This window comes from Aspergillus bombycis, assembly GCF_001792695.1.
Source record: "Aspergillus bombycis strain NRRL26010 chromosome Unknown contig00129, whole genome shotgun sequence".
Taxonomy (NCBI): Eukaryota; Fungi; Ascomycota; class Eurotiomycetes; order Eurotiales; family Aspergillaceae; genus Aspergillus; species Aspergillus bombycis.
Window position 1 is genome coordinate 26,902 of NW_019170131.1, and position 26,607 is coordinate 53,508.

Sequence of the window (26,607 nt, forward strand, 5' to 3'; positions counted from 1 at the left end):
ATATTTGACGAGCCCTAGTTATTCGCAGCGTTGGAGTGTTTTTTGTAGCCGTATGTAATATTCCTAGGTCATTGGGGCTTCTAGAGGATGAAACTCGGTTGGGTTAAGAGGTGTGCTGTTTCGGAGGGCTATTCGTATGTACTTATATATAATCGTATGGTGATATTGAGAGGGCTACCAGCGGGGAGGTAGGCCAACACAGCTAAGATAATTTCACCGGTCAAAGATGCCACCATAACTACCATGCCCAGAAACCCTCACAACATCGCCGCTTAGGGCCACTGCTAGGACAGCGGGGTATTATAGCAGCTACTAGTCGTAACCCGCAGCTCCTAAGTACAAGTTGATGGGAGCATACATGATACATAGGACAGTCAAACACCACAACTAAGTTTGAACCTGACAATCATAAGTTATAGTTCCATATAGCCACGAAAATGGTGGGAGTGCACACCGGGATATGTCACTTGTATTGCAAACTGGGCAACACAGTGCATAGGCCATCCCGACACCCTGGGGATGAGACGTGGTAGGCACAGGGCCTAGCGGATTCCAATGGCAAACTGGAGTCTGTCCATCACTGTGACCCGAGATGATGACATTGGATATCATGTAAAAATTTAACGCCTGTGATGGCCCTTGGTTTCCTTTCCATGGTACTCGATGATTATCGTTCCATCCCCACCTTCAGAACGCGCTGTAGAGCGCATGGCTTTACGAGGGACAATGTTAGACTTTAACCTATGATGTTAAAACGTAGACACTATTATCATAATATCTATTATGGTGTAAACGGCGGGAGTGATGAAATGGCCACAGTTTGCCGTGGGCCTTAAAAAGAAATCGTGGTGTTGGAGCTTTAGAAATTGAGCGACAGTGTTGCTTCGGGCTTGGTATTATACTTTGAATGTAGCACCAAAGACGCGCGGATGGGGGTCGGCACATCATGCCTGCCCTTCAGAGAATCAGGTAGCACTCGACCACGCGAACATCAGATTGTCGAGAAAGTCAAGGAGTCTTTTCTATCTGGTGATTTGGGCTGACGAGCTCCTACGCTAGTGTCGACGCTCGGCCTTTCTAGTGTCAATGGGCGGATCCTAGCGAGTGAATAGAGATGATGATTGGCTAAAGAATTCTAGGCTATTCTAGGAACAGATCTATAAGAGCTGTAGGTAAGTTCGATCATACTAGTATTTGTTTCATATTTTATAACCTCCATCACACTCCTACTACAGTCCTGATCTGATAATCGAATGTCAATGGTTGTAGATCAGTATGATAATGTCTATCTTACTGCCGTATATTGTACGGTAACAAGTACGTTAATAGCAAATGATCACAATCATCCTTATGCACATCTAGTATGATTACCCTATTAGTTTTACATATACTACCTTATTATTACTATATATCCATAGTATAAAAGGATGAAGCTATTTAGAGAAGGACTGCCTCGAACTCAAGAAAAAGATCAGAAGTACGGTGGGTGACGATGACGTTTGTAGAGTTTGTAGAAACGATCGGACTTGCTAAAGTGCTCGAAAGCCATGCAAAGCCAAGGAGACCAGCAAAGATAGCCTTTTGGCCCAATGGAATTCCGATTGTCGGGAGGGCGATTGTTATCAAAATGAGGTGTGAGGGTTCTCTTCTATGAGGTGTATATCTTCTATTCTTATGAACTTCCCTGATGCCTCCTCGATGAAAAATTTCGATAAAGGCATCTGCCTATTCCCAAAATAAATACCCTGCGTCCCCGCTGGTGCATGAAAAAAATGTACCTGGAAAGCCAGCCATGTCCAACTAATTGAGTGCCGACACTGTTGTCCGGGACTCCCATTTTTGAGCCTACTGTATGATGCTGGGCCATAATCACAATTAGCGCGAGGATCCTGGTCAGAGATCCAACTCAACGATGCAACGTCGTCTTCACTTCCGACGATGGCTCTAAGATACGCACTAATTCAATTGAGCGAGGCGACCTGTTTCGTACTCACCATAACTAATGGTAAGTCTTTACATATCTCACAGTCAGCTCGGGCTCCGATGAGGGTCCGTAAGAAATGGGTTCATCGTCAAGGAGAGCCCCAGTGGGGAAATTTGGAATCCACTACTCACTACTCCGTAGAGATCCAGGGTTGGTATATCATCGCTTCTAAGTCAGACCTGGATCGGGCCGTGCAACCTACCCGCCGTTGGAATCTTAGTGTCGCCGTGGCATTAGCTTGGCATTAGCTTGATCCTTTTGACCTTGCTAAGTTGGTCGTAGTCTCATCGAGGGATACGCGATTTTTGTAATGGGCTCCGAGTTACTAAATAAAGGCAGACGAAGAACTGAAACTGATTGTTTAGGCAGAAGCATTCCAATACTGACTAGTCGTTAGCTTATAACTAACCCGTGGTATTCAAATTGCCCAAGCCAGTCTGTCACATTCGTTTTCTCTGGACGAGAGGTTTTTCTCTCGTACCTGGCTTCCCACTAGAATGATGGCACCTGGGACATCCCTGGATACACTTATGCGCTCGTTCGGCACTTTCATCATCGACTCACTGGAGGCTGCGCCTTTCCAAACTTTCATCATCCTCGTTCTTATTTATCTTCTTCTCGCCCCGACCGTCATAACCTTGGTGTTCAAATTGTACGGCCTGGCATCTGCCACAAACAACGAGTCGCAAAGGACCTGCCCAACGTGCGACGGAAGCGGGGTTGTTGATGTGACGCAAGATAAATCATCACAGACCGAGGTTCACTGAATTTTGAGATTCGAATTGTCTATCCTTGGGTCCTGCAAATAGTGGTTACATGATTTAATGAGGCCTGGTGTTTGTGAAGGGACTCTCTTAAAAAAAAAAGAACCTACCATTTAAGTTTTACCGTGGGTTCGAACTTCTCGAAACGGTCTGCAAAATACAGTCGGATCGCAGGATATCGAGGAACCAACCATGAGGCAATTGAGCATCTAGGCTTGGCTCTTACTGTCGCCTATTATAAGTTAATAAGTACGTTGATAGAATATACTCATGATATCGTTGATGTATTGTATCATGCTTATGTCTGCCTGTCAATTATGTTTACTCTCTCATTACTATACGTCTGTTGCATAAAAGAATGAAGTTATCTAGAGGAGTGCCTCTTAAGAATTAATCTTACAATAAGATGACTATTTCTCTTACTCTTCCTTGATTACTCGGGCTAAAACCAACTCTAGTTACCGGAAAGAATAAAATAACGTGGTCGAAGTTACTAAACACTACGCAATTCCTATACAACAATTCTATAAATTCGATGATTAGAATAAGTCTATGGAGCCACGCACGAAGACAGATAGCCACTGGTGGTGCCAAGCCCTTGATCAAACCAAACAGGACCAACTCTTATCAATAACATCCGATATGGTGTAACGGCTAACATCGCCGCCTTTCATAAAATGAAAGCAAGTTCCGCGGCAGCTCGGGGTTCGATTCCCCGTATCGGAGTCAAATTTCTTTTTTGCCCTTGGGCAATGCTTCTGATAACAAAACGTTTTGCATCCTTACTGTACGATATACATACATCGTCCATTTTTAGCACCCATCAATCCCACACTACCTTCTTCTTCCCATCCCGTCGCCAGTCCGGACTGTGCCTGTGACCTTGTCTCGACAGAACAGGAACGCACCCTACCCATTCAAGTACCTCGATCCAGGTGGGTGATAATTCGCATATATTCGAAGAGTCACACGTCGACATGCTGGATTGGACTAGCCACAGTGCAATAATGTCGCGTTTTCTGTCATCTAGATATCACAGCTCTATGTTGTGTCCTCGTTATGAGAGTCATACCCTTTATTTCCTAGCAAGCACGTCGAACGAAAGAGTCTTATTTATAGGAAATATTCTGTCTCTTATCCATGCTCTGGTGCCGGCATTTGCTCCTCGGATTATTCCTACATAGAGCGATAGGGGCCCTCTACTATGCCCTTTCGCGACGACTGAATTGACTGTGTCTTTAGTCATGAGCAGGCTGCCCCCTCTTCCGTCAAAGAGTACATCCATAATCATGGGCTCTTCATCAATATCACACACGGCTTCCTTACCAAATTGTTAGCAATGATATGCCTTTCCCGTTATCCTAAATGGCGCACGATATCACCGACCCGGAGGCCACCGTTCTCTGCAGCTGTCTTCAACGTTTTCACAGTGATGGATAAGCTGTTTTCTTAGTCCGAGAGAATCTTCATGATCTTATTTCATCAGACACTTGGTTGGTTGATTTGTCCAATATGTTGACTCCTGGGATACAATGGCAATGCATACGATTGTCAACCGATTGATGTGACGCTTTACTGACCGCCCAAGGATAGAAGGATGAAAGGTAGGGGACGTGATCTTTCTAATCGGTTGTCTGGATCGTAGAATGTGCTTACACCTACGGGCCCTCTTATTCTCCATACCACAGTGCCAGAGTTATTACAAGGCTATTTCCTACCTTTGATGTGCAAGCGCAAAAGTGAAGCAGGTTCCTTCCTTCTTGAGCATTACCCTCGCCTGTAATTAACTGCCAAGGGTTATTCAGCTCTTATTCCCATTCCAATAAGAGTGAAATATAAAAGGATTCATTTATCAACGTCTTGAAATGCTCTTTATTCGTTTGCTACAGTGCCGTGCATGTCTTAAAACACTAGGGTTTCACAACAAAGACTTAGCCGAAGTTGAACCCTTGCCTGACAGAGGACCACAGCCAGCTGCTAAGTACTTGACCTAGCGACTAATAACCTCCATCGTCAATATTTGTATCGACCAACGCAATCTACTATACTACTATAAGGAATACCAGATCGTGCAATAGGGCTCAAGTATTGTATAAGATCAGGTGACCATAGGGAGCACGGACCACTTCATTTCTGCCCTGGTCCCGCAAGTTGTATTGCTTTCTTTTTATCGTAGAAGCGTTCATACAGGGAAAATGGCCTCGGCTTGTCATGATGCAGAAGGCTTTCATGGGATACTATCTAGCCCGGGTGGCCCTGAGGGAAAGACCCCGGAGGAGGCCTCGGGCAATGCCGTCTTAACTCACACATCGACCAGAGCCAGCGAAGTCGTGTATTCTGCATTTTCAAAAGCGCAGAAGAGATATATCGTCTTTTGCGCATCCTGGGCTGGTTTCTTTTCTCCCGTGTCTTCACAGATTTACTATCCGGCCTTGAACACCCTAGCCTATGACCTACATGTCTCAAGTAGTTTAATCAATCTGACCCTCATGAGCTATATGGTATGAATTCCCTTTTGCCCTCTGCCCATGAGTAAAAAAGCTTACGATAAAAAGATCTTCCAAGGGTTATCGCCCATGTTCGTGGGTGACTTTGCAGACAAAGCAGGCCGACGGCCGGCCTACATCGGATGTTTCATCCTGTACATAGCAGCCAATATTGGACTTGCACTCCAAAACAACTATGCCGCACTCTTCATTTTCCGCTGCCTACAAAGCGCAGGAATTAGCACTACCATTGCGCTCGGCTCGGGGGTGGTGTCGGATATCGCAGCTGCCGCCGAGCGGGGCTCATACATGGGCTTCGTAACTGCCGGCACGCTACTGGGCCCATCCGTGGGGCCGGTCATCGGAGGCCTTTTGGCGCAGTATCTAGGATGGAGAGCCATATTCTGGTTTCTGACTATATTCGCGGGCACCTTCGCCGTCCAGTTCCTACTGTTCTTCCCCGAAACCGCGCGGAAAGTAGTCGGCAACGGCTCGATCCCGCCTCCAACATGGAATTTATCATTGATCAACTGGTATCAGACCAGATCAAGCAGAGCAGAAGGACAGGAAGCAAACAACAGTCCAGAAGCAAGCCATAAGATCACTTTCCCGAACCCCCTCAGAACCCTCTCCATCGTCTTCCAAAAAGACACCAGCATAATCCTCCTCTCCAACGCCATCCTCTTCGCCGGCTTCTACGACGTCAGCGCCTCCATCCCGTCCATCTACGAAGACCTGTACGGCCTCAATGAGCTCCAGATCGGCCTCTGCTACATCCCCTTCGGCCTCGGCGCCACAATCGCTTCCATCCTCTCCGGCAAAATCCTAGACTACAACTATCGCCGCCTCGCCAACCGACTCGGCGTCCCTCTCCACCACAGCTCCAGGGACCTGAAAGACTTCCCCATCGAAAAAGCCCGTCTGCAACTCGCCTTCCCGCTACTAACCATCGGCAGTCTAACCGTCATTGCATTCGGATGGGTCCTGCACTTCGGCGTCCACCTTGCTGCGCCCACCACAATCCTCTTCGTAATGGGGCTGGGCTTGACCAGCGCCTTCAACACGGTAAGTACCTTGCTTGTGGATCTCTATCCCGGGAATGCGAGTGCCGCGACGGCGTCGAATAACTTTGTTCGTTGTTTGTTGGGTGCCGGTGCTACCGCGTTGATTGATCCTATGTTGAATGCCATGGGGAGAGGATGGTGTTTTACTTTTATTGCGTTTGTCATGTTGGCGACGGCGCCGCTTTTGGGGGTGGTTGTAAGGCTTGGGCCGCGGTGGAGGAGAGAGAGGTTGGCGAGGACTGAGACCGATGGGCCTGGGGTGAAGGTGTAGTAGTATTCGAGTCTTAGTGGATTTAGCATAGAGTATATACTGATACCTAGACATTATACTATTGTTGCCAGTATAAATAGCTATGGTATCTGGTGAATGTGGGAGGAGGACTGAATGAGAAAGAACCAAAGAGTGGTTACTGCTGGACAGTGACAATATGTTCGTTGTGCTGGTTAAAGTATAGTACAAGGTATGGCATTTTAGTACAGCTGGATATGCTATCAACGTTCAATCCAGGACCTGAGTGACAATCCAGAAACCAAACATGATCTTAGATAAAGTGAAACGATACTCAGACAGTCCGAAAAGAACCTGCGACCTGAACCCGCAGAAATCCGTGCGTATATTTTTCAAATGATATGATATAAACATATACCCAGAAAAAGCTAGAAATCATTCATTCTAAGCAGCCACCTGCGCCGATCATTTTTATATTTATCATAGCCCAGAAACGTAAACTCCAACAGTCAGATACAAATGACAAAAAGGCATACAAAGAAACAGAAACAATCACAGTCGCTGAATATCCCGTCCGTTGCTCGCTAAACCCGACCAATTCAGATCATATCGTGGCATCCCAGATGCAAGAGAAGGCTTCAATGTGAGAGGAAATTGACCAGAGAAAGAAATGCGAGAGATAGTATGTGACGCCAATATATAAACAAAATGAAAGACAAAAGAAATAAAGAGCTGATAGTTAGAGGACACGCTGAATAACACGACAAAACTCGCTTGCTGCGTGAGGATGATGCAATCAATATCAAAAACCTGTGAGAGTTTCAACATAGATAAACGATGGAAGGAAAATGCGAATGTATAAGTATGTATGCATGTATGAGTATATATGCATGTATATATGTTTGCGTGGTATTTAGAAGCTGAACAGTCCGCTACGTTTCTTTCCAAGCGGGTACACGACCAATGCAGCGAGGAAAAGACCGACGGTGAAGCCGATTGCGACCTGGACCATGCCGTATCCGATGTCGAAGACGACTCCGTGGAATTGATCGTTGCTCGTTGTTGTGGTCATGTTCTTTGCTGCGTCCACGAATCCCTGTGTGCCGTTGGCAACGACAGAGTAAGGGGTGATTTTGCTGGTGATTTGCTCGGCTGAGGCGATCCCGGAGATCAGGGATCCACTGGCTGCGAGTCCAGATGGGACTAGAACAAAGATAGCAGGGAGCATCGCGGCAGCTGCGAATCCGTGTCGCAGCCGGCTGTAGAGGTTTCCCATGACGCCGATCACGAAGGCACCCAACGCATTGGACACTTGTGTGCTCGAATAGAATCGCTTCGCGCCGAAATAGTTGGTGACATACCCCGCAAAAGCAATGACGATCATCATCGGAATCTGTTTCAACTTGGCGTGGTTGACAACGGCAAGGCAGATGGTGAAAGGAATGACGAATGGGAAATGTTGGAGATATTCGTTGGTGATCGGACTGGCGGGGCATGTATATTCGGAGGATGCATCGCTATCCAAGAGGCCGTATACAGCGGTGCCAATGGTGATACCGAATCCAAGGAACAGGGAGTAGATGATGGCGTAAACCATGCGGACGGAGCCCGCAACAATGCTGCGTGATTGTAGCTCCAGGCTGGCGCATAGCACCATGTACCCAGGCAGGATGAGGGCGATGGACGATTGGGCCAAAGCAGAGAAGCAGAACAGACGTTCTCCATTGTAGCGGATGCTTCCGAAAGCCCTAGCTAGGAATGACGTCAAGACCGCAGCCGAAATCTCGAACACATTCGAGTAGAGGTAGGACCGAGGGGACAGGACCAGTTGTAGAATACCCAGGAGACATCCCAACACAAAAGCGATGGGCATGTCAATGGGGCGAGCATTGAAGGCAAAGGGTCCGACGCTAGCACTGGCGAAACCGTGAATCAAAATCAGGAACCAAACCGGGTATCTGTCTGGCCTCTTCATGATCTCCTCGAGCCGCTGCGTGGCCTCCTCCACGCCAATGACGTCGTGAATCACCTCTTTGTATATTTGATGTACGTCGGACAGTCGACTCAGGTCAACACCCTGGTGAGAGCGGACCAGCTTCACTTCGGTAGTGTGGGTAGACGCGTCGTCAAATGAAATAATCATGCAGCCCGGCATATACAAGAATTGACCGTCGATCTCTAAAACGCGAGCAGACATCCTCATATATTCCTCCAGTCTGTGTGTAGGTGCCCCGTATTTCATCAGTGCACGGCAAAGCAGGAGTAGATAACGCTGGCGTGAGAGGAGCTCGGCAATGTGAACAGTGATCCGGATCTCGTCCTCCAATTGTGGTTTCCCCATCCTCTTAGGCATACCGGGTATAGCACCAATGCTTCGTGAGCGCTTGAGCATGGCAATGGGAGAGCTGGAGGAATTTTTCGCAGTCGATCCAGACAGAGAAATGCTGGATTGGTTCGGAGATTTCTCGTACCACTTCCTTGGCCGCTGAGGTTTCCAGCCAGGATCTGGGGACAAGCCTCGCCCACTAAGCCCTGACGAACTGCTTTGACGGGAGTGACCATACCGGCCTCGAGAATAGTTCTGCTGGGAGGGCTGATCATAGAGCTTCAGGAGGGTAGAGAGAATGCCGCCGCGATAATGAGCTGGCCGTTCGACATAGGCGTCGGGGTCTCTCTCCTCAAGAGGAGTGATCTGACCAGAGCGGAGGCCGGGAGAGGGAGCGCGGATGCGCGAGAAAAAGTTAAAGTCCTTTCGAGTCATTTGTCGCACTAGTTGATGGGCTTCTGCAGTGCGTGTAGATTGTCGCTTATCTATGAGGTTGTCTTCATCGTCGGAGAAGAAGTCGTATTGCTTCTCGGGAAGACTGATCATAGGAATCTCGTCACCATCCTCGGAGGGTAGCGCCACTTCTGTAGGTGTGGACGCTATTGATGACGGCAGACTCGAACGAGGACTTGGCTTTGGAGACTTTGAGGAGCGGCCAAGGAGGGACGCGAGCCTCTGAGCTCTCTCTTGTGCGGAGTAGATGGCCCTCCCCTTCTCATAGCTGACCTCATTGTCCCCGGTGACTCCTGGGGAGCTAGCCCGCGAGTGGATCGTCCGGCCGGTGACACCCGTTGGTGAACTACTGCTGAGATCAACCAAGGGAAACGATTGGGACTCGGCGGATGCTTTCTCCGTCGATGGAATGCTAGCGGTGGGTAGTGGCTTTTGCGGCAATGATGTACCCCTTCCATCAAACAGGCTCTCTGACGTCGATCCGGAGGGAACTTCGCCAAGCCCATATTCGCTAACAGTAAACTTAACGCGATTGGTGTTCTTGAGAATGCCGGCATTCCGATGCCTGCCCTGGGCTCCGCGCTGGTCCATCGACCGGTCCTGAAGGGCTTCACTATTGGGCGATGGTAGAGAAGATACACGCGGCCCTGCAGAGGATCTACCTGCCCCCTCAGGTACTTCAGTAACGCTCGAACGCCTCGAGGAGGCGACCGGTAAATCGAAGTAACCACCGGCCATTTTGGGTTCTTTACGTGACTCGCCAAACAGGGTCCAAGCAAATTCTTTGGGTCTCTGTGCTACCTTTGTTCTTTTGGCGTCCTTTTCTTGATTGTTCGATGGTCCCTCGTGAGTTATTATTTCTTTGCTTGCCTTTTATTTGCTCTATGTCGAGCCAGCGACTAGAGCTTTGGCTGAGTGAGCGCGTGGGTGTAGCCTACCGAGACGGTTAGATCAGCACTGGATTGCTAGCAAGAAGCTTTGCCAAGAGCATACCTTCGTGGAATTCTGTGACAGGAAAAGCTCTTGAGCACGGACAGGATCACCTGTGTGTAGCGGGACTTTGCAAACAACTATCCGGATAGAAGAGTCGGATCGATAGGAAAGAAGGGGTAGAGGTCCCGCCACAAGGAATGATAGTACGTCACGGGGACATGACTCCAAATCTAGGTAGGGCTTTGAAAAGCAATTCACTTGCAAGGTATAAGGAGAAAGAAGGAGATATATCTGGTCTCCTCTTTTTGCCACACGGAAGACTGATCCAAAGACCCCGATAGGAGAAGAGAAGGAAAGATGTCGTTTGATATAGAGCCGTGGCTAAGAGTCGAAACAGGGAATGTCGACTGAGAATATTCAATCACGGACGTAAAAGATATTGGTTATCCTGTCGTTGAGCCTGTGGTGCAAGATCATTCAAGGGAAGAATATTAAAGGTATATTAATTTGCAGTAGATTCTTGATACCCGGGGTCTGATGTTAGGGGATGTGGGAGGGATGCTGGAGGGAAGTGGAGTTTTGTATCAAATCGCTGCAGTGTCTTCGCCACGATGATAAATCACCAGCTGGGGGGGAATTTGATATCCAGTGGTAGATGAACCACCGATTAGAGTTGCCAGATAGGAAAATCAAAAACACAAGAAAAGTTCATACTCCGGCGTTTAAAAGGATTCAATTGTCTAGCCCCTCCTTTAATGGCGTCAACCCTCAGGGGATTTGGTTAGAGTAACAGAATAAACCAAGAGAAAATCAAAATTACCACCAGAGAAACAAGACTGAATGTGACACCCAACCTCGATGGACTAGAACAACGCTTAGGCATAGTCAGAGTAGCTTTTTTTTTCGCGACTATCTGGGCTGTGACCACGGTCGACAGCACTGGTTCCACGGGATCCACGATGGTACCACAAGTGGCCAAAGGGGAGTCACATTTAGTCTTAGATGGAGATTGTCAGGTCCATGGAGAGAATGGATTGACGCCCTTTCATTCTTCTACAATTTCTTCTTGTTTCTGCATGGTTTTTGTCACCTTTTCCTTACTTTTCTCATGTTTTGTCTCCCTATATTTTTCGGGTTTGTTATTGTGCGGTTGAAAAAATTGAAAAACTTGAGCTGAATTGTCAGACTGTCCCCACCGGTCGAACAGTCTCGATCACCCTTCTGGAACCTTTAGAGCAGAGAAGATCACTGGATCCATTAGCGTTAGTGGAAGAGGAGGGCTAAACACAATGCTAGTCAGGCCCTCCTTTTCCTTTTCCTTTTTCTTTTTTCCCTTATGGATTATCTCAAGAGGCAAAAACCGGAAGTGGATCCGAAGGAACAAGTTTATCAAGAGATAGCAAGTTGCTTTTTTAGCGCCCGAACCGGACCGCTAACGAGAAACCCAAGGATAAGGAAAGTGACCCACGGAAGGTTCGGCCGGTCTGGACACGGAGTTCCTGTTCGGAAGGCAATAAGGCTGTGCGAATAAGAAGGGATACTGGCATCTCGTGTTTTTCCATTTTTTTTTTTGGTTCGGCTACCCGATGTTGGTTCATGAAGCCGATACCTCCTGAGAATGCCGACCGCGTATACGCCAATGACGAAGCTTGTTGAGCTTGACGTGCACGGCATGATTGGGTAGCTTTTTCTCCTATCACACAATCGTGATCATCAACAGGACATTTTCAAGTTATGGTGGTGGGGACAAAGAAGTGATAGTCTAGGTGGCAGTTCAGTCTTACGAAGCTCCCTGGGGCTCCGTCGTCATCGTCACGTGGCGGTAGGAAATTTCTTAGAGTACGGAGTAGCAAGATATTAAAACTAGGAGATTGATAGGTAATAGTGAGAGATAAGGGACAGAAAAGTAGAGGAGGGGCAGGGTGGGGGAGAATTCTAGAGGTGAGGTTGGAATTGAATTGATTGGATATCAGATGCCAGATGCAAGTTACTGGCTCAAAGCCGGTTACGAATCCTGCTCTTCCCCCTATCAGCGAGGGCTGGCCACCCCTGTGCAGATGGAGCTGTCCCTGTTGATCAGCTTCTAAACTGGGACTAATAGATTTGCCGCTGATCAGCTCTCTGGATATGCACGGGGCACCGTTGGATCTGTGATTTTCAGCGGCGCGACGGATTGGGTATTCCGGAGGCTTCCACCGTTAATTTCTGCCCAACCATTGACTGTTTTGTTTTGTTTTGTTTTGTTTTTTTGTGTTTATTTTTTTTTTAACCATATGATAGACGGAGTATTACGGATAATAAAAATATTAGCTTCCTGGTTGTCGAATTATAGCACCTATCTGTTTCCTATTCACATGGCGGGATTTCTATCTGACATGATGACTGAAACTGTTTCAGCGTCCCTTCTACATAGTAATAATCCGAATCCTGCGAAGAAAGACCAGGTCTAAACTGGCATGAAGTTTGTTCCTGTCAGCATAGAGCTCACGGTTTCAGGCAACAGCTCCTTACATGGTGTTTGAGCTATCATGGCCCACTCGACTTCATCATCACACAGCCATGCTTCGACTGATTCGTTTCATACATCCGCATGATTTTCATGATTGACAGAAGCGAGACCCACATCCATATTCCATAATTATTTGTTGTTAATATTAGCGGGCCAGTCATATCAGCTGACTTCTTGTATTACAGTGTTTACCTTGATCACAGCTTAGTAAAATCGTACTTTATATGGAATGACCGGAATATCATACTGTGTACTAGACGCCCCAGACATTGCACTGCAAATCCCGGGTTCGCGCCTACTCCTGTAGCACAGTGATACAGCTGTGGCTCTACTGTTGCTTTCTCATGATGTCAGAAAAGCCATCTTAGATACCAGATTACGTGGAAAGGTGTTATACAAACGTCTTCCGAGGGGGAATCTTCATTGACCGTTTGTATTAGGCGTTCTAGGTATCTAAGCCACGGCATGCATGCAATCTACCTTGATTTATTTCTTTTCTTTTTCATAACCCTGCTAATCAATCTCAAATGCCGCATAACAAACTCTGCCTTGAACAGAGTGCTGACTGCATAACAAAGACTGTCGGTCTATATATCTTTTCCCCCTGTTTCCTCCATCGATATATACTTCTGTCGGTCTTATCACTGCCAAAGCCGTGTATCGGTCAACGCAGTGTAACCTGACACATTCCTCACTAGCAGTCTGACTCAAGCCCTGATACCGGGGATGACTGTGCATTCCATCTTAATGCAGGGACCAATACTCGATCTGGCTTAAAATAAGAGAATGAATGGTAGCACTGAAAACCCGTTGTTGGCGGGGGAGGTGATACCGAGCCGGAACGGCATGTATGTGATCTTGGATGTCCTACAGGAATATTTTTCTTCTCATCATGGGGTACTGTGGGGTTGAGGAGATGATAGGATTGGTGAATGTCAAAGCAATATCTTGAGGAAAATCATTACCGCTACCAAAATAAATATGCCCATGAATAGATCCTTAATAATCGGGCGGCCGGGATGCTATTTCTGGAACAAGTGGAGCCGAGCTTATTTACCCTCGTCGAGCTGGTGATCTTTTTACGCCATTGTGGGCTGTCATAGAATGATGTCTATGGTTTTGTAGTAGATTAACATTATGGTTCATATTTATGTTCACAATCATATTCATATGCTATTATGTGTAGGGTATGATGTTGGCGACGTAACCAGTCCAGCGGCGCCCCGTGAAAAATAGACCGGACATAGTACTCCTGACAAGCCCATTCTCAAACAATATACATTCTTCGCGAAATATGGTTGACTGATTCGACTAGACAAGTGACATTGTCCCAAACCGAGTGAGAAATACCTCTCTATGACTCAACGACTTCCAACCCACACATTTACCGATCGCCACCAGCGACTAATCGGATAATAAGCACTAACGGACTGTACCCCTCCAGATAATTACTCACAGCCCTGATAATGGTACCATCGGCCTGGGTAAGCAGGGACTAGAACCAGGAAACCGAGTTACCGTTCAGCAGGTAACTGATATCTACCCTCAAGGATGGTGGCCACCGTGCAGTAAGCGAGCAAGACTAGAGCTAGCTTAGCAACTAATGGTTCCTAGATCCACTCATCCGCCCACCCACCGACATTTCCAAAGTTTTATACTCCCCGTCGGCCTTCTAGATCCTTTGCCGCCCCAGTAGATTTAGGTCAGGTGGTCTGCAAAGATATCTCGGTTCTAGGGGAAAAAAAAGACAAAAGCTGAGATTCCATTGGCGAATCAACAATTCTGGAGAAAGAAAGGATCAAAAAGAAGCACAGATCACCGGCTGACCTGTCGATGCGTCGCCGTAGGATAAATCACATGGGAAGAATCTGAGGGAGGACTGGACAAATTTTTTCTTCCGACACCCCCGATAAGCTAACCCTACTTTACTCCATCCGCCATCGTTGGCATTATCAACCAGTAGGTTTTCCCCTGTACCTAACGGGTTGCAGAGGTTTCTGGGTACATAATTCTGAAATGAAAACATAATAAAAAATCAATAGACTGCTCCAGACCGACAATTGCGTTAAGTCACTACCACGACCTCAATCACACAAAAGTGCTAGTAACATGTTACATCCCCAACCACTTGCATTTTACATAAAATTCCCGACGGTTACGAAAAATATTAAGGATGGTGCACAGACTCCATCAATTGATCAGGAATTTATTTCTCTTCCCTGTTGGCAATCACTAGCGCCAGAAAAAAAATCTTCTGAAAAGCCCGACGCCGACTCTCAATAAAAGTAACTAGGAGCAGTAGCCTGATTGCGTTCCACGTGGAAAGGAGATGAATTAACTAGTTTGGTCTGTGCGATCTACTGAAACCGTCATTGCCTAGGAGACAGGCGTCATATACATCCTGAGTTTCATGAGTAGCTGCCCTCTGTGGGTGTATCAAATTACGCATCAAAGAGAGAAACCACGCATTGGACCCATTCGCCGGTTTATTGTTACAGCAAAAAATTGATGATGTATTGCTGCCCAACAATTCATTACTTCCCCTTAATTCTCTCACGCAGATGGTCAGTGCTTGCGATCTAGCGTCTGCTAATTTCCCTGCAGAATCACGGAATCGCGCCGTGCATGATGCAGACTTATCACGCCGATTTTTCAGTTTCCGGGTAGAGACCGAAGACTTCTGCTGTCGGCCCGAGATAGGTGTAACCTGATAGATCGTTGAGCCTTACAACTATACATCATTTGGCCAATGGTTAATGCTGTAGCGTACTTCGGTATTTACTGGGACTGAGCTAAGAGGGTCATATGGATGCATAGCTGTACCAATTGATTTTTGAACCGGCTAGTTATTGATCGATACTACCAAGGTCGTATTCATCACTCACTTGAGCAGATCCACCAAGGTTTTACAACTATAGACCAGAGGACGCTTAGGATGCGGCCTGGTTGCATGCTAGTACCTGTGGTTATCGTGACCTTTGCCACAGGCTGTGACTATATCATAGTAGCCATAATCATTGCTTAATGGTTTGAAGCGGTGTACTGATATCTACCTGTAAGACTCATGCAATAGCATGCATGGTTCCGTATACTATTTGTCTCCAAGGTACTCTCGGTATAATCTGAAGCAATAGCTGTTTGTCCAAATAAATCACCTAACACACCGCTCACTACTCTTGATACCCTTGATAATCAATGAACGGGGATTTCTTCCCCCCCTTTTTTATTTGATTATCCAAAGCGTACCGCTGATATAACTTGATATAAACGAATCAAGTATCCACTAATCGGTGACGTGTGATTGACCTTCAAGCCAACGATATCTTAAGAAGAATGCACATTCCTTCTCTTTCCTTCTATTCGGGGGTTATCCACATAACCGCGTCATCCGCCTCTATCACATCTCGTGAATGATAGTCTTTAGGCATAGGCCAGATGCCAATGCCTCTCCTTTCGGCTCTTTTCGGTCTTTACATAAATTTTTGCCCGGGTTGGAACGTTCCGGATTGGGACGGGGTCGATCTTCATGCGTGATGATATCATGCAGAAACTTGTACACCAAGTAGCACTCGTGCGTAGCTTCGCATTGGTGATAAGTCTTACGTTTTAATTTACTAATGTTGATAAGGAGTCTGAGCCACGTCTGGAGGATACTCTGGGAGAGATTTTAATCTTGAGTTGTCTCAAGCAATGAGCCACGTACATAAGATTGCAGCTGGGGTGGGTAAACCCATGATGCGGTGGCTTGAAACAGATACGAGCCTTCTTCGGGACCTCAGTCAGCATCTTGAACAGTATCTTCGGCAACCGAATTAGAATCTCACTTCCTGAGACATACACGTGTCTGGAATATTCCAAGTAATTATGTCTTAAGCTGAGCCAAGGAATGAGACTCACGCGACGTTGCCGCTTTTAGAATAACGAATGCGAGGTTCCAGAGTCATCAAGTATTAGGGGTTCTGTACCCCTAAGGTAAGTTGACTAAGAAGCCACTGAGCCGTCGTTTGTACGGCTGGCACACTTGTATGTACCTTTGAAGTAAGAAGTCACTCTCAGATAAAAGTAAGTTTCCCGAGTCTGGGAGAATGTACGGCACATTGAGACATACACTGGATTCTAGATTAAACTCTGTACACTATCCTTAAGAGCCAATTGACTATTGATAACTAAATTACACTATAGGCATTAATCTTATAAATATTGTGTACGGTATAACTCGATGCTATAGAAATGAGAAAATTCTATCCTTAATGCCTTCGAGTTGACGAGTTATAACATGGTAGGTATCAACGGGCAGTTGATAGAAAGCCAATTTCGACAGAAAATCATCAATAGCATTTTTTTTAAAGCAAACCCTATTTCAACAAATAGATAATCGTCAGGATACCAGCTAACGAATAATTTGTCCTTGTCTGCTATGGCATTTCAGTACGCCATTGACGGCTCCTATTATTCCATCTGTCAGGCCTTAGTTAGAAAGCAGTCTCGTCTCTGCCACGGAGATATACTTACCCATGTCAAAAGATACCAAACCTGCATTCACAAAGGCAGAGTCCGGAGTTTCTATTGTTGGACCCCCCGGCGCGTTCCCACACATGCACTGGAAGTTGAACATATTAGGGATGTAATATCGCCTGTAGTCGTAGTAACGACAGCTATAGCAACCGCCTTCCTGGATCCCATTTCCACTATGCTCATTAGTTATTACTTATATACAAATAAAAGTACACTCAAGCCATAACGTGGTTATATACCTACCCTTCTGTTGATTTAAAATTGTGCGTCTGCCTGTTCCAGGACAGACATTGATCCAGGTCAAGCCTTGAGTTTACAAACACCTCCGACGAAGGACTTTGGCGCCCAGATGTTGTGCCTCTGTTGTCCCTGCAGGTTGCCCTCATATACTGTTTCTTATTGCCATTTTGTAGCTGCACTTCTTCTACCTTCACGTTATCACACAGGGAGTGCAATCTTTCCTTGGACCAAAACATGGCTCGGCCTCTTTCGGCAAGTGTGTGTATGTGTCGACCAGCAGCCAGAGTTGCTAAATAGAAAACGCCGATAAGTAGAAGTCGAACCATATTCTCTGAAATCAACAGAGAGTCAGATTGCAATATAGAATAATAAGGATTGCAGTGCTTTGATGCAATAGTCTTCCAGCGGGCTAGGTTCTTTATAACTTTACAAAGTTTTAGTTCCCCTACTTCTGTCTGCTTCTAATTACTGACCCCTGGTTCGCTCCAAGTCTACGCAGCGTGATACATGTGTGGCTATTTTCTTTGTCATGACGGGCTGGGGCGCTGGGCAACGGTTTATCGGGCTCTACCCAGAGGTACCTGACCTGTTCCAGACTATGATCGTTAGCCATATAAGGTTTGCCAAGTTGGCTATATTGATTGATACCAAATCATAGAACAAAGCTACATATTCTAGTATGCTCTTTCAAACACTGCCAAGGAAGAAGTTATAAATTCGTTCAGTTTCTGCCCTTCGCTGTCGGCTGTCTTAAAGAAGATCATTGGATGATTGTGAAAAATTAACACTTGACCATGGGCGCGACCTCTCTAGAGACCTTTCTTATGGGAGATTTAACGGTTCCAATTGCAGAGATAATGTACCAATCAATGACTACTTCATTCTCTGTTAACAAGGATATAGACAGCCGATGTACACCAGTGTGTTGGCCTAGACCCACGCAAAAGAGTCGACGTGACTCGTTTACCCCCTGCCCCAAGGATCAATGGCATTCCGATCTCGGCTCAATATTCTCCTCAGACTACTTGTTCACGAAGACCAATAGATTACATGGCCTCAGCTGGACCAGTACTGGCTGAGATACACGAGTCTTTACTGTACTATAACAAATGGACAACGGTGGGTGCCACAAGTGATGGATAGAGATAATAAAAGAATTTTGGAGTGGTACTATCTTATGGTAGGAATCAAATCGTGTAGCTTTCATGTCGTTTTACTTGTAGATCACTTTGATATACAAGAAAAATCATGTTGAATACCCTCATATCGCTACTGAATCCTGCCGCCAGCCCCACCGCGCCCTATCAAAGTAGACTGTTGATCACGCCATTTGTCACTTTGCTGATTCTATATCACTAACCTCTATTGTGATTTGTTTCCAGAATGAAACTCTCTAAACCCAAATACAATCAAATAGTATCGAAACAAACTTTAAGAGCTCTGTGCTGCAAATAGAGCATGAACTATATCCTGTCACCACCATCCAGCACTCAAGGAGCTTGCGCTGCATTCAGGTCGGCCAGTCGGCGACGCAACGAGCAATACTAAAATTAGCGCCACGAAAGCGCCAAACTGCGGGGAAGCTTAGCCGTCTCAACATTTCCTTCTCCTAAATTCCACACCTTTCAACTAGCCATACTAAATGGAACAGACGACGAGAGTCCGGAAAAGAGTCCCAAAATCCTGTCGTCGCTGCCACCGACGAAAACAACGCTGTGTTGGATTCCCCACCTGCGACAACTGTACCGCGGCAAATGAGCCTTGTCTGCGGTTGGAGACGTCTCCATCTTGGCATCATGGGATGTCCAAGGGCGCACTGGCGCAGCGAATTGAGGCGTTGGAAGCGCATCTTTCTGCCATCACTGAAGGGTTACCATCTACCAGCCGAGAGCAGCCTGTTGGATCGCCAGCGGGTACACCGTGTGCGCTTGAAGAACAGACCGAGGCAGAACCTAGCGAGAAAAGCAAGGCTAGCGCATACTTTGGCCCTTCATCCGGCGTGACCCTTACGGAGAACTTAAGTTCTATTGTGGAGGATGCTGCCTGGACCAATAGATCGATTCCGATTCATGATACTGAACATCAGGAACCACCATCGCCGGCTCCCACGGCTGAACAGGGCAAGGCTGTACCGCCTGACGATACGGTCGGGAGGCAGCTCCTTGACGCATACTTCGTTAACATGCACACGCGGCTACCATTTATCAACTGCGCGGAGATTCTTCAACTACATTCTAGGCGATACGATGCGCCCGGCGCCGGCCAGAAAGAGCAATACGGAATGTTCAAGCTATTCATGATATATGCCATTGGAGCAGCGATGCTACAACTCACTGAACAGTATGAGTCGACAACGCCCAGCGCATATTTTGCTACTGCCATGCAATTCGATAGTGCGCTGCGAGAGTCTCTGTCTGTCACAGGCATCGAAGGGCGCATGTTGGTGATCATATACGAGTTACGATCGAGCTCGAGCTCAAGTCTGTGGTACACCATCGGCATGGCGATGCGAATATGTATAGACCTGGGTATGCACCGCGAACCACACTACAGGACAATGAAGCCACTAGAGGCACAGTTGCGCCGAAGGCTATTCTGGAGCGTATACGTGATCGAGCGACATGTGTCATGGTCCCTGGGACGGCCATTCAGTATAGCAGAGGATGAAATCGACGCGCAGATTCCGGCTGATACCGATGACCTGACCAGCAGGTATGCTGGGGTAGAACAGGACAGGAGTGAGTTGTCTTTGGGTATTGGAGATGGGGCGACTATACCGGCCATCAGACGGTTTATTGCGACAGTACACTTGCAACGGATCATGTCCCGCACTCATACCAAAATTTACCGCGTGGACAAAAACATGTCTGCTTTGATTCAGGAACTATCTCCATTGCTGGCCTCGCTAGAGGAGTACAAAAGGGGTTTACCTCCCTTACAACCCCATGATAACGACTTCATCCAAATGCACTGGAATAACTGTGTTCGTGCGCTTCTGCAACCATTTCTGAGTATACTCAATCCAGAAGATGACCTCATCAGAACATGCTTACATGTATCGGGGCAAATGTGCCAATTGTTTAAGCGTTCGCAGCAAAAGGGTCTGTCCGGGTACTCTTTCCTTTTGTCAAATTCGGTCTATATTGCCGGACTCACAATGTGGTGTGTATTGTCTTCACTATCCAGTTTCTTTAAGTTAATCATAGTCGTAGTTTCTGTTTGTTTCGATCTCCACGTTTATGGAGCACGAGCGTGGCAAATGATCTCCGTGCGTGCTCGTCCGCCATGTTTGCTATGGCTGAGCGGAAATCTAGTTTCAGGAAATACCGTGACGACCTGGAGAATATGATCAACCGAGTTATGGCCTTTGTCGATGAGGTGTCGACCCATAGTTCGTGTATACCAGAACAGCCAGCACCAGGCGCGGATGGATCATCAGGGCTTCATTTCCCCAATCTTGAGAATTCCAAGGATCCCGTGGCAAGCACACTCGATCTGCAGAGTGCAGCATTTATAGAAGCTCAAGAGCAAGAAGATTCTCTTGATGCGCGAAATCCATTCGCAGGTGCGTCCTTAGAAGACTTCTGGGCTGGCGAGAGTCTTAATCTCCCTACGTTGGATGTGTTTGGTTTTGGTTGGGATAACTTCGATTCAGAGCAATGAAGAACTTGAAATTAATGAATAGACTGAACAACTTAGACATCAAGAACAATGTAAAGGCTACCAGTGGCAGGGAGCAAGGTCATCTACAATGCCCAGCTCTTCTCTGCGTGATTTGCTGCCCGGATCAAAGTACGGAACCTCGCCCACCCCCACAGCCCGGTTACCACTCCGTGGGCCAAACCCTTCATGGTCGCCCGTCGCGGTATGAAAGACGCTGCGGTTGTCCCAGATCGCTAGACAGTCAGTCAACAGCATAAAATATGGGATACCCAGACACATACCGATATCGTTAGGACTGTTCCATTTGAAACGGACCTGGAGATCATGTCCGTGGGTGATCATATCATGAAACCACTGCAGCATGCTGGCGCTCTCTCTACGAGTCAACCCGTCGATCTGCGTAGGAAAAGAGCCTACGCGCTCAATTAGCATCCGCATATACAGCACTGAGAATGCATCTTACCGATAGGGAAAATGGATTTCCATCCTGTGATTGGGTTGGTCCTTACGACCGGATGAACAGCCGATAGGTCTCCTCCAATATTGACGGGGGCTCCGCGCTCCTTTTCATACAAATGGAACTTCCCCGTCTGTGCCAGCCTCATAAAGCCGACACCTGTGTGTGTGGCTGTCAATGTCTCCAAAAACGCCCGGTAGGGCTTACTGATGCGATCATAGATTTCGTAACCAGACGCCCAAAGCGTGTCACCGCCCGTTTTGGGCAGTTGCACCAGTCGCAGACTCGAAAAGTCGGCGGGAGCTTTCTCGAACGAGATGTCGCTGTGCCAGACTGCCGCCATCTTGGTATAATCAGATCCCTTATAGAGAGTCTTGCGGCCTTCAGAGTTGATGGTGCTGATTTGAGGGTCCGGGTCACCGAATTCGCGTGCATCATTGGTGACCGGGTGAATGTGCAGGCCGTGGGTGGATGGACGACCGGTCAGCTCACCCAGGCGAAGGATGAGTTCCTTTTGCAAATCATTCGTGAGATTGTCTTGGGCACGGAAGAAAACAACGCCCCGTTCGGCGACTGCTAGAGTCAGCATGGCTTTGAGTGATAGCTTTCTTGGAGGGAGTAACACACTCATGATGGCCAAGTCGCGAATACGTTGGTCTGCATTGGGGGCTTGTAAGATATCGTCAACGATATTGCAAGTTCCTTTGGCGAACTCGTTGCCAATCACGGGAGTTACCATGATCGGGTCGAAGCTGTCAAGGGAGCCTGAGCTGTGCTGTCGCTCAGTCGGCTGCATGGTGGTCTGTTGGATAGTCATGATGCTGGTGTATATACACAGTGTTTGTTGCTGTTTAGATTGTTCCTTGCCATCGTTCTAGCTTCGTTATTTATGTACTGAAGTCTAGAGATCAACATTTGGCTCTCATCAGTAATGTCTACGCTTCTATATCGAATAGGGCTCCGAGGCATCGGCTTTCGGCGTTAGGCACTCCGATCGGCATGAGCTTGCGGGCTATATTTTCCTATTGCCGAAATGTATCTTTTCGGATATCGGCAAGAGCTGTAGGTTACGATTGATGTATAGGACCATTGAATTCTCCTTCTGCCATATATAAACAAGAACGAAGTCTAAAACAGTGGAGGGAGCAATGTAAGTCGCTTACGGTAAGTGACAGTCGAATAAAATATGGAAGGGAAAACTCTACCACTCGCCCAATATCTGTTCAGGCGTTTGGGCCAGTTGGGTGTGGACTCTATCTTTGGAGTACCTGGTGACTACAACTTGACACTCCTGGATCATGTCGTACCTTCGGGACTCAAATGGGTGGGAAACTGCAACGAGCTGAATGCGGGATATGCTGCAGATGGGTACTCTCGGATCAAAGGTACCCTCTCCCCAGTTCCTTTCTGCGTTTGACAGAGGTTGACCGTTTAGAAATTGGTGCGGTGGTGACCACATTTGGCGTTGGCGAGCTGTCTGCCATCAATGCGATTGCGGGAGCCTACGCAGAGAGAGCCCCAGTTGTGCATATTGTTGGGACACCCATGCGCGCCTCGCAGGAGTCGCGCGCATTGATCCATCACACCTTCAATGACGGCGACTATCAGCGATTTGGCGCAATACAGGAACATGTCACTGTAGCGCAGGTCAGCCTGGACGATCATCGCACGGCGCCTTCCGAGATTGATAGGATTTTGCTGCAATGTTTGTTGCACAGCCGACCTGTTCGTATTGCTATTCCTGTTGACATGGTGCCCGCGCTTGTCCCTACCGCGGGCTTGTCGTCGAAGATTCGGATTCCGCCCGCAGTGCGCCAGCCACCGGTGGAGAAAGCAGCCCTTAATGCTGTCCTCCATAGAATCTACAGCAGCAAGAAGCCGATGATTCTGGTTGACGGAGAGACTAGAGCGTTCGATATGCTCCACGGAGTAGATCACTTTGTCCGGACGATAGGCTGGCCAACATTCACATCTGGATTTGGCAAGGGGTTAATTGATGAAACCCTCCCTAACGTCTACGGAGTATGTACGCTTCCTTACAAATCTTTTCTCGACTCTTGTGATTTAGTTCTGGTTTTCGGACCACACTTCAGCAACACCAACACCTACAATTATTTCTTAAGACCAGCGGACGAGGCAGCTGTCCTGTTTAGCCCCAACTCGATCCAAGCTAACAAAGAGGTCTTCCGCGATCTCCCAGTCGGGTATTTCATTCAGCAGCTCACAGAGCGACTCGATATGTCTAAAATACCGACACATAAACATGAACTTGTCCACCCATCACTCAGGACACTCTCCGAAGTGTCTCCTACCGATCTAGTCACACAGAAAGAGGGCTTCTGGAAGCGACTCTCACCATTTCTCCGTACTGGAGACATTATCCTTGGCGAGACCGGAACACCAGGCTATGGCGTCAATGAGTTCATACTACCTCCGCATGCCCGTCTGTTCAAGCCGGCCACCTGGCTGTCTATTGGGTACATGCTGCCAGCCGCGCTAGGAGCAAGCCATGCGCAGCGAGATCTAGTCGCGTCCAGCGAGTACCACGGTCTACCTAACCCTCGCACAATCCTATTTATCGGTGATGGCAGCTTCCAAATGACAGTTCAGGAGCTCAGTACCATCATCCACCAAAGACTCAATGTCATTATCTTTTTGATTAATAATGATGGATACACCATCGAGCGGTGCATTCATGGCCGCAACCAGGCATATAACGATGTCGCTCCATGGCAGTACCTCAAAGCACCCGAGTTTTTCGGCGCGGACCGGGAGGGCGAGCATAAGGCACTGACATGGACGGTTCGGACCTGGGCAGATTTGGATTCTGTATTGAACGATCCCCAACTCGCCAACGGCAAGGGTTTGCGGATGGTAGAAGTTTTTATGGATAAACTCGATGCACCAGATGTACTGCTGGGCTTGTTAAATCAGCAAATTCTAAGGGAGAATGTGCAGGGTAAGCTTTAGTCATTCAATGTCAGCATGATCATAGACAAACTATTGCATCTGTTTCTTGGGTTGGTCTTGTGACTTTCTGTCGGTGATAGGGCATTGTGTTGGGTAGCTCGTCACCTAAACGCGGAAAATGCGATGTCATTTGTATAGTTTAGGTCAACAACCCCATCTTATCTCACATCGGCAGGTTAATAGGCCCAAAGATAATGAACTACACATTATACTATGCTATCACTTTCACGCTTGGCAGTGAATATACCAAGCAGCACTCGGGTGGGAACATTCCATGCTGGATTCTATAACACACTTCCTAAACATTATACCATCATACTGGAGACCCAGTCATGTAAGTCTACCCCTGTCGAATCCTAAAGTGCAACAAGAGAGCAAAGAAGGCCAAAGCTCTGCCCAGGGATGTTTCCATATGAGTCGTGACCGGGATAGAATCAAGCATAGATATCAGCGAAGAGAGATAAAATCTATGAGTTTAAAGCGCAACAAATAGTTTGAAAAGTTTCCCTCCTGGCATTTTGCTAGGGAGGTGAGACTGATACTAATGAAATAGAATATAATTATCTGTCATGACACCAAAGCCCAATGTAACTATTCCATGACGCCCTAACTCATTTTGTATGACAAGTGGCTGATCATTAACTCTCACAACCAACTATGACTAGGCTTTCCCTTGCCAAGGACGCTTAATATAAGTACAAACCCTCCGTTGGTTCAGCAACAACGATCCGCCAATGGATAATGTGGTCTTGTAGCCTGACCCAAGCAATACGAGGTCGGGCACTTGGCAGTCGATTACACACGCCTATTTATAACTTCGCGACCTACGCTTCGACCCATCTCTGCTGCGACGAACCGTTCTCTCCTTTTGCTCCGTAATGTCGACCCTACCCTGCAGTATATATAGCATAGCCCCGTCCTAATGGTGCCGCAGCCCTTTCTCACCCAGCTCCTGCTTCTTCTCGCTATCTTCAGCGGCAATGCACTAGCCAGACGAGGCGGGGGAGGCGATTCTGACAGCGACAGCGGCAGCGGCGATGACAGCAGTGGTGGAAGCGGCAGCGGCTCAGGTTCATCAGGATGTGAAGATAGAGACAACCTTCTTAGCACGACATACCTTGTCCCCGGAAATGCATGGAACTGGACATCTCAAGGCAGTAGACCTAGAGATGCCAGCCCAACAGAATACGACGGCTCCTACTTCCAGGGAGAAGGACAGCTTTCGTACAACATCACGGGTGGATCGCGGTGTCGTGGCGCAAACGGGACGCTCCGACTCCTAGGATACGCCTGGGTTGGGCCCCAACCGCCTTATCCTACCGGACCCCTCAACCCATTCATTATTGGATTCAAGGCTTGGGAGTCTGACGCGCCAGTGAGCGAGATCCACACCTCCTATAAACCTATCAAATGGGCAGAGGATAGCGTTTGCCCTGGGGATCCGGATCTCTTCCAGGCTGTCACGAGTCGAGGTTGGGTCGACTACGGGGCTCATACGTTCGGCGCCTCGGACGTGATGATCATGAATGTCTCCTCGGATTCAACTACTTCGGCCGCCGTTCGTTTCAATGCGACTACTGCTTCCGACCCGAAACCAGAATTCGGTGTGGGTGAGGGCTCGGTGCGTCTCCCTGGGCGTACTTGTGATTCATACAGCTTACGCATGGGCTGGCCCGCTACAACGATGTTGAATGGGTCTGTGTCGAACACTACCTTGGAGCTCAGGTTTGGTGGTTCGGGTAACATCTCATCCGATTATAAATACTACGAAGGTCGCCAGGATAACCTCTATATCGAATTTGCTGTTACCTTCTCGGGGCAATTTGACAGTATCAATTCCACCAAGGCGGTGAACATTCAGTCGGGCAACCAGACTCTTGCATGGGTGCCGAATAACGGTGTCCAGGTTCTGCCGGGTCGCTGGTGGTATATGTTGATGTGGGTTGTCGGGATATATGGCATATTGTAATCAATGGTAGATACGAGGTACTATTGGGTTTGTTGTACTCATACA

The 26,607-nt window shown here is 47.5% G+C and overlaps 6 protein-coding genes across 6 annotated transcripts; 4 read left to right on the top strand and 2 right to left on the bottom strand.

Annotated features, from left to right (window-relative positions):
• Positions 1-4,943: 4,943 nt before the first annotated feature.
• On the top strand, positions 4,944-6,569 carry ABOM_010542 (MFS transporter; the record flags this gene model as incomplete). The annotated part of the gene is made up of 2 exons (XM_022537670.1): positions 4,944-5,249; positions 5,304-6,569. 2 exons carry the CDS (start codon positions 4,944-4,946, stop codon positions 6,567-6,569), a joined length of 1,572 nt encoding a protein of 523 aa, XP_022384554.1.
• An 871-nt stretch (positions 6,570-7,440) lies between these two features.
• On the bottom strand, positions 7,441-10,044 carry ABOM_010543 (threonine/serine exporter family protein; the record flags this gene model as incomplete). The annotated part of the gene is made up of 1 exon (XM_022537671.1): positions 7,441-10,044. One exon carries the CDS (start codon positions 10,042-10,044, stop codon positions 7,441-7,443), a length of 2,604 nt encoding a protein of 867 aa, XP_022384560.1.
• Positions 10,045-19,304: 9,260 nt separating this feature from the next.
• ABOM_010544 (fungal specific transcription factor domain-containing protein) lies at positions 19,305-21,166 on the top strand (the record flags this gene model as incomplete). Its single annotated transcript, XM_022537672.1, has 2 exons — positions 19,305-20,665; positions 20,716-21,166. The coding sequence occupies 2 exons, from the start codon at positions 19,305-19,307 to the stop codon at positions 21,164-21,166; spliced, it is 1,812 nt and encodes a 603-aa protein (XP_022384559.1).
• Positions 21,167-21,223: 57 nt separating this feature from the next.
• On the bottom strand, positions 21,224-22,592 carry ABOM_010545 (TauD/TfdA dioxygenase family protein; the record flags this gene model as incomplete). Its single annotated transcript, XM_022537673.1, has 4 exons — positions 21,224-21,399; positions 21,448-21,579; positions 21,630-22,497; positions 22,563-22,592. The coding sequence occupies 4 exons, from the start codon at positions 22,590-22,592 to the stop codon at positions 21,224-21,226; spliced, it is 1,206 nt and encodes a 401-aa protein (XP_022384558.1).
• Positions 22,593-22,809: 217 nt separating this feature from the next.
• ABOM_010546 (alpha-keto acid decarboxylase family protein) lies at positions 22,810-24,593 on the top strand (the record flags this gene model as incomplete). Its single annotated transcript, XM_022537674.1, has 2 exons — positions 22,810-23,008; positions 23,059-24,593. 2 exons carry the CDS (start codon positions 22,810-22,812, stop codon positions 24,591-24,593), a joined length of 1,734 nt encoding a protein of 577 aa, XP_022384557.1.
• Positions 24,594-25,515: 922 nt separating this feature from the next.
• On the top strand, positions 25,516-26,562 carry ABOM_010547 (uncharacterized protein; the record flags this gene model as incomplete). The annotated part of the gene is made up of 1 exon (XM_022537675.1): positions 25,516-26,562. The coding sequence occupies one exon, from the start codon at positions 25,516-25,518 to the stop codon at positions 26,560-26,562; it is 1,047 nt and encodes a 348-aa protein (XP_022384556.1).
• Positions 26,563-26,607: the final 45 nt, after the last annotated feature.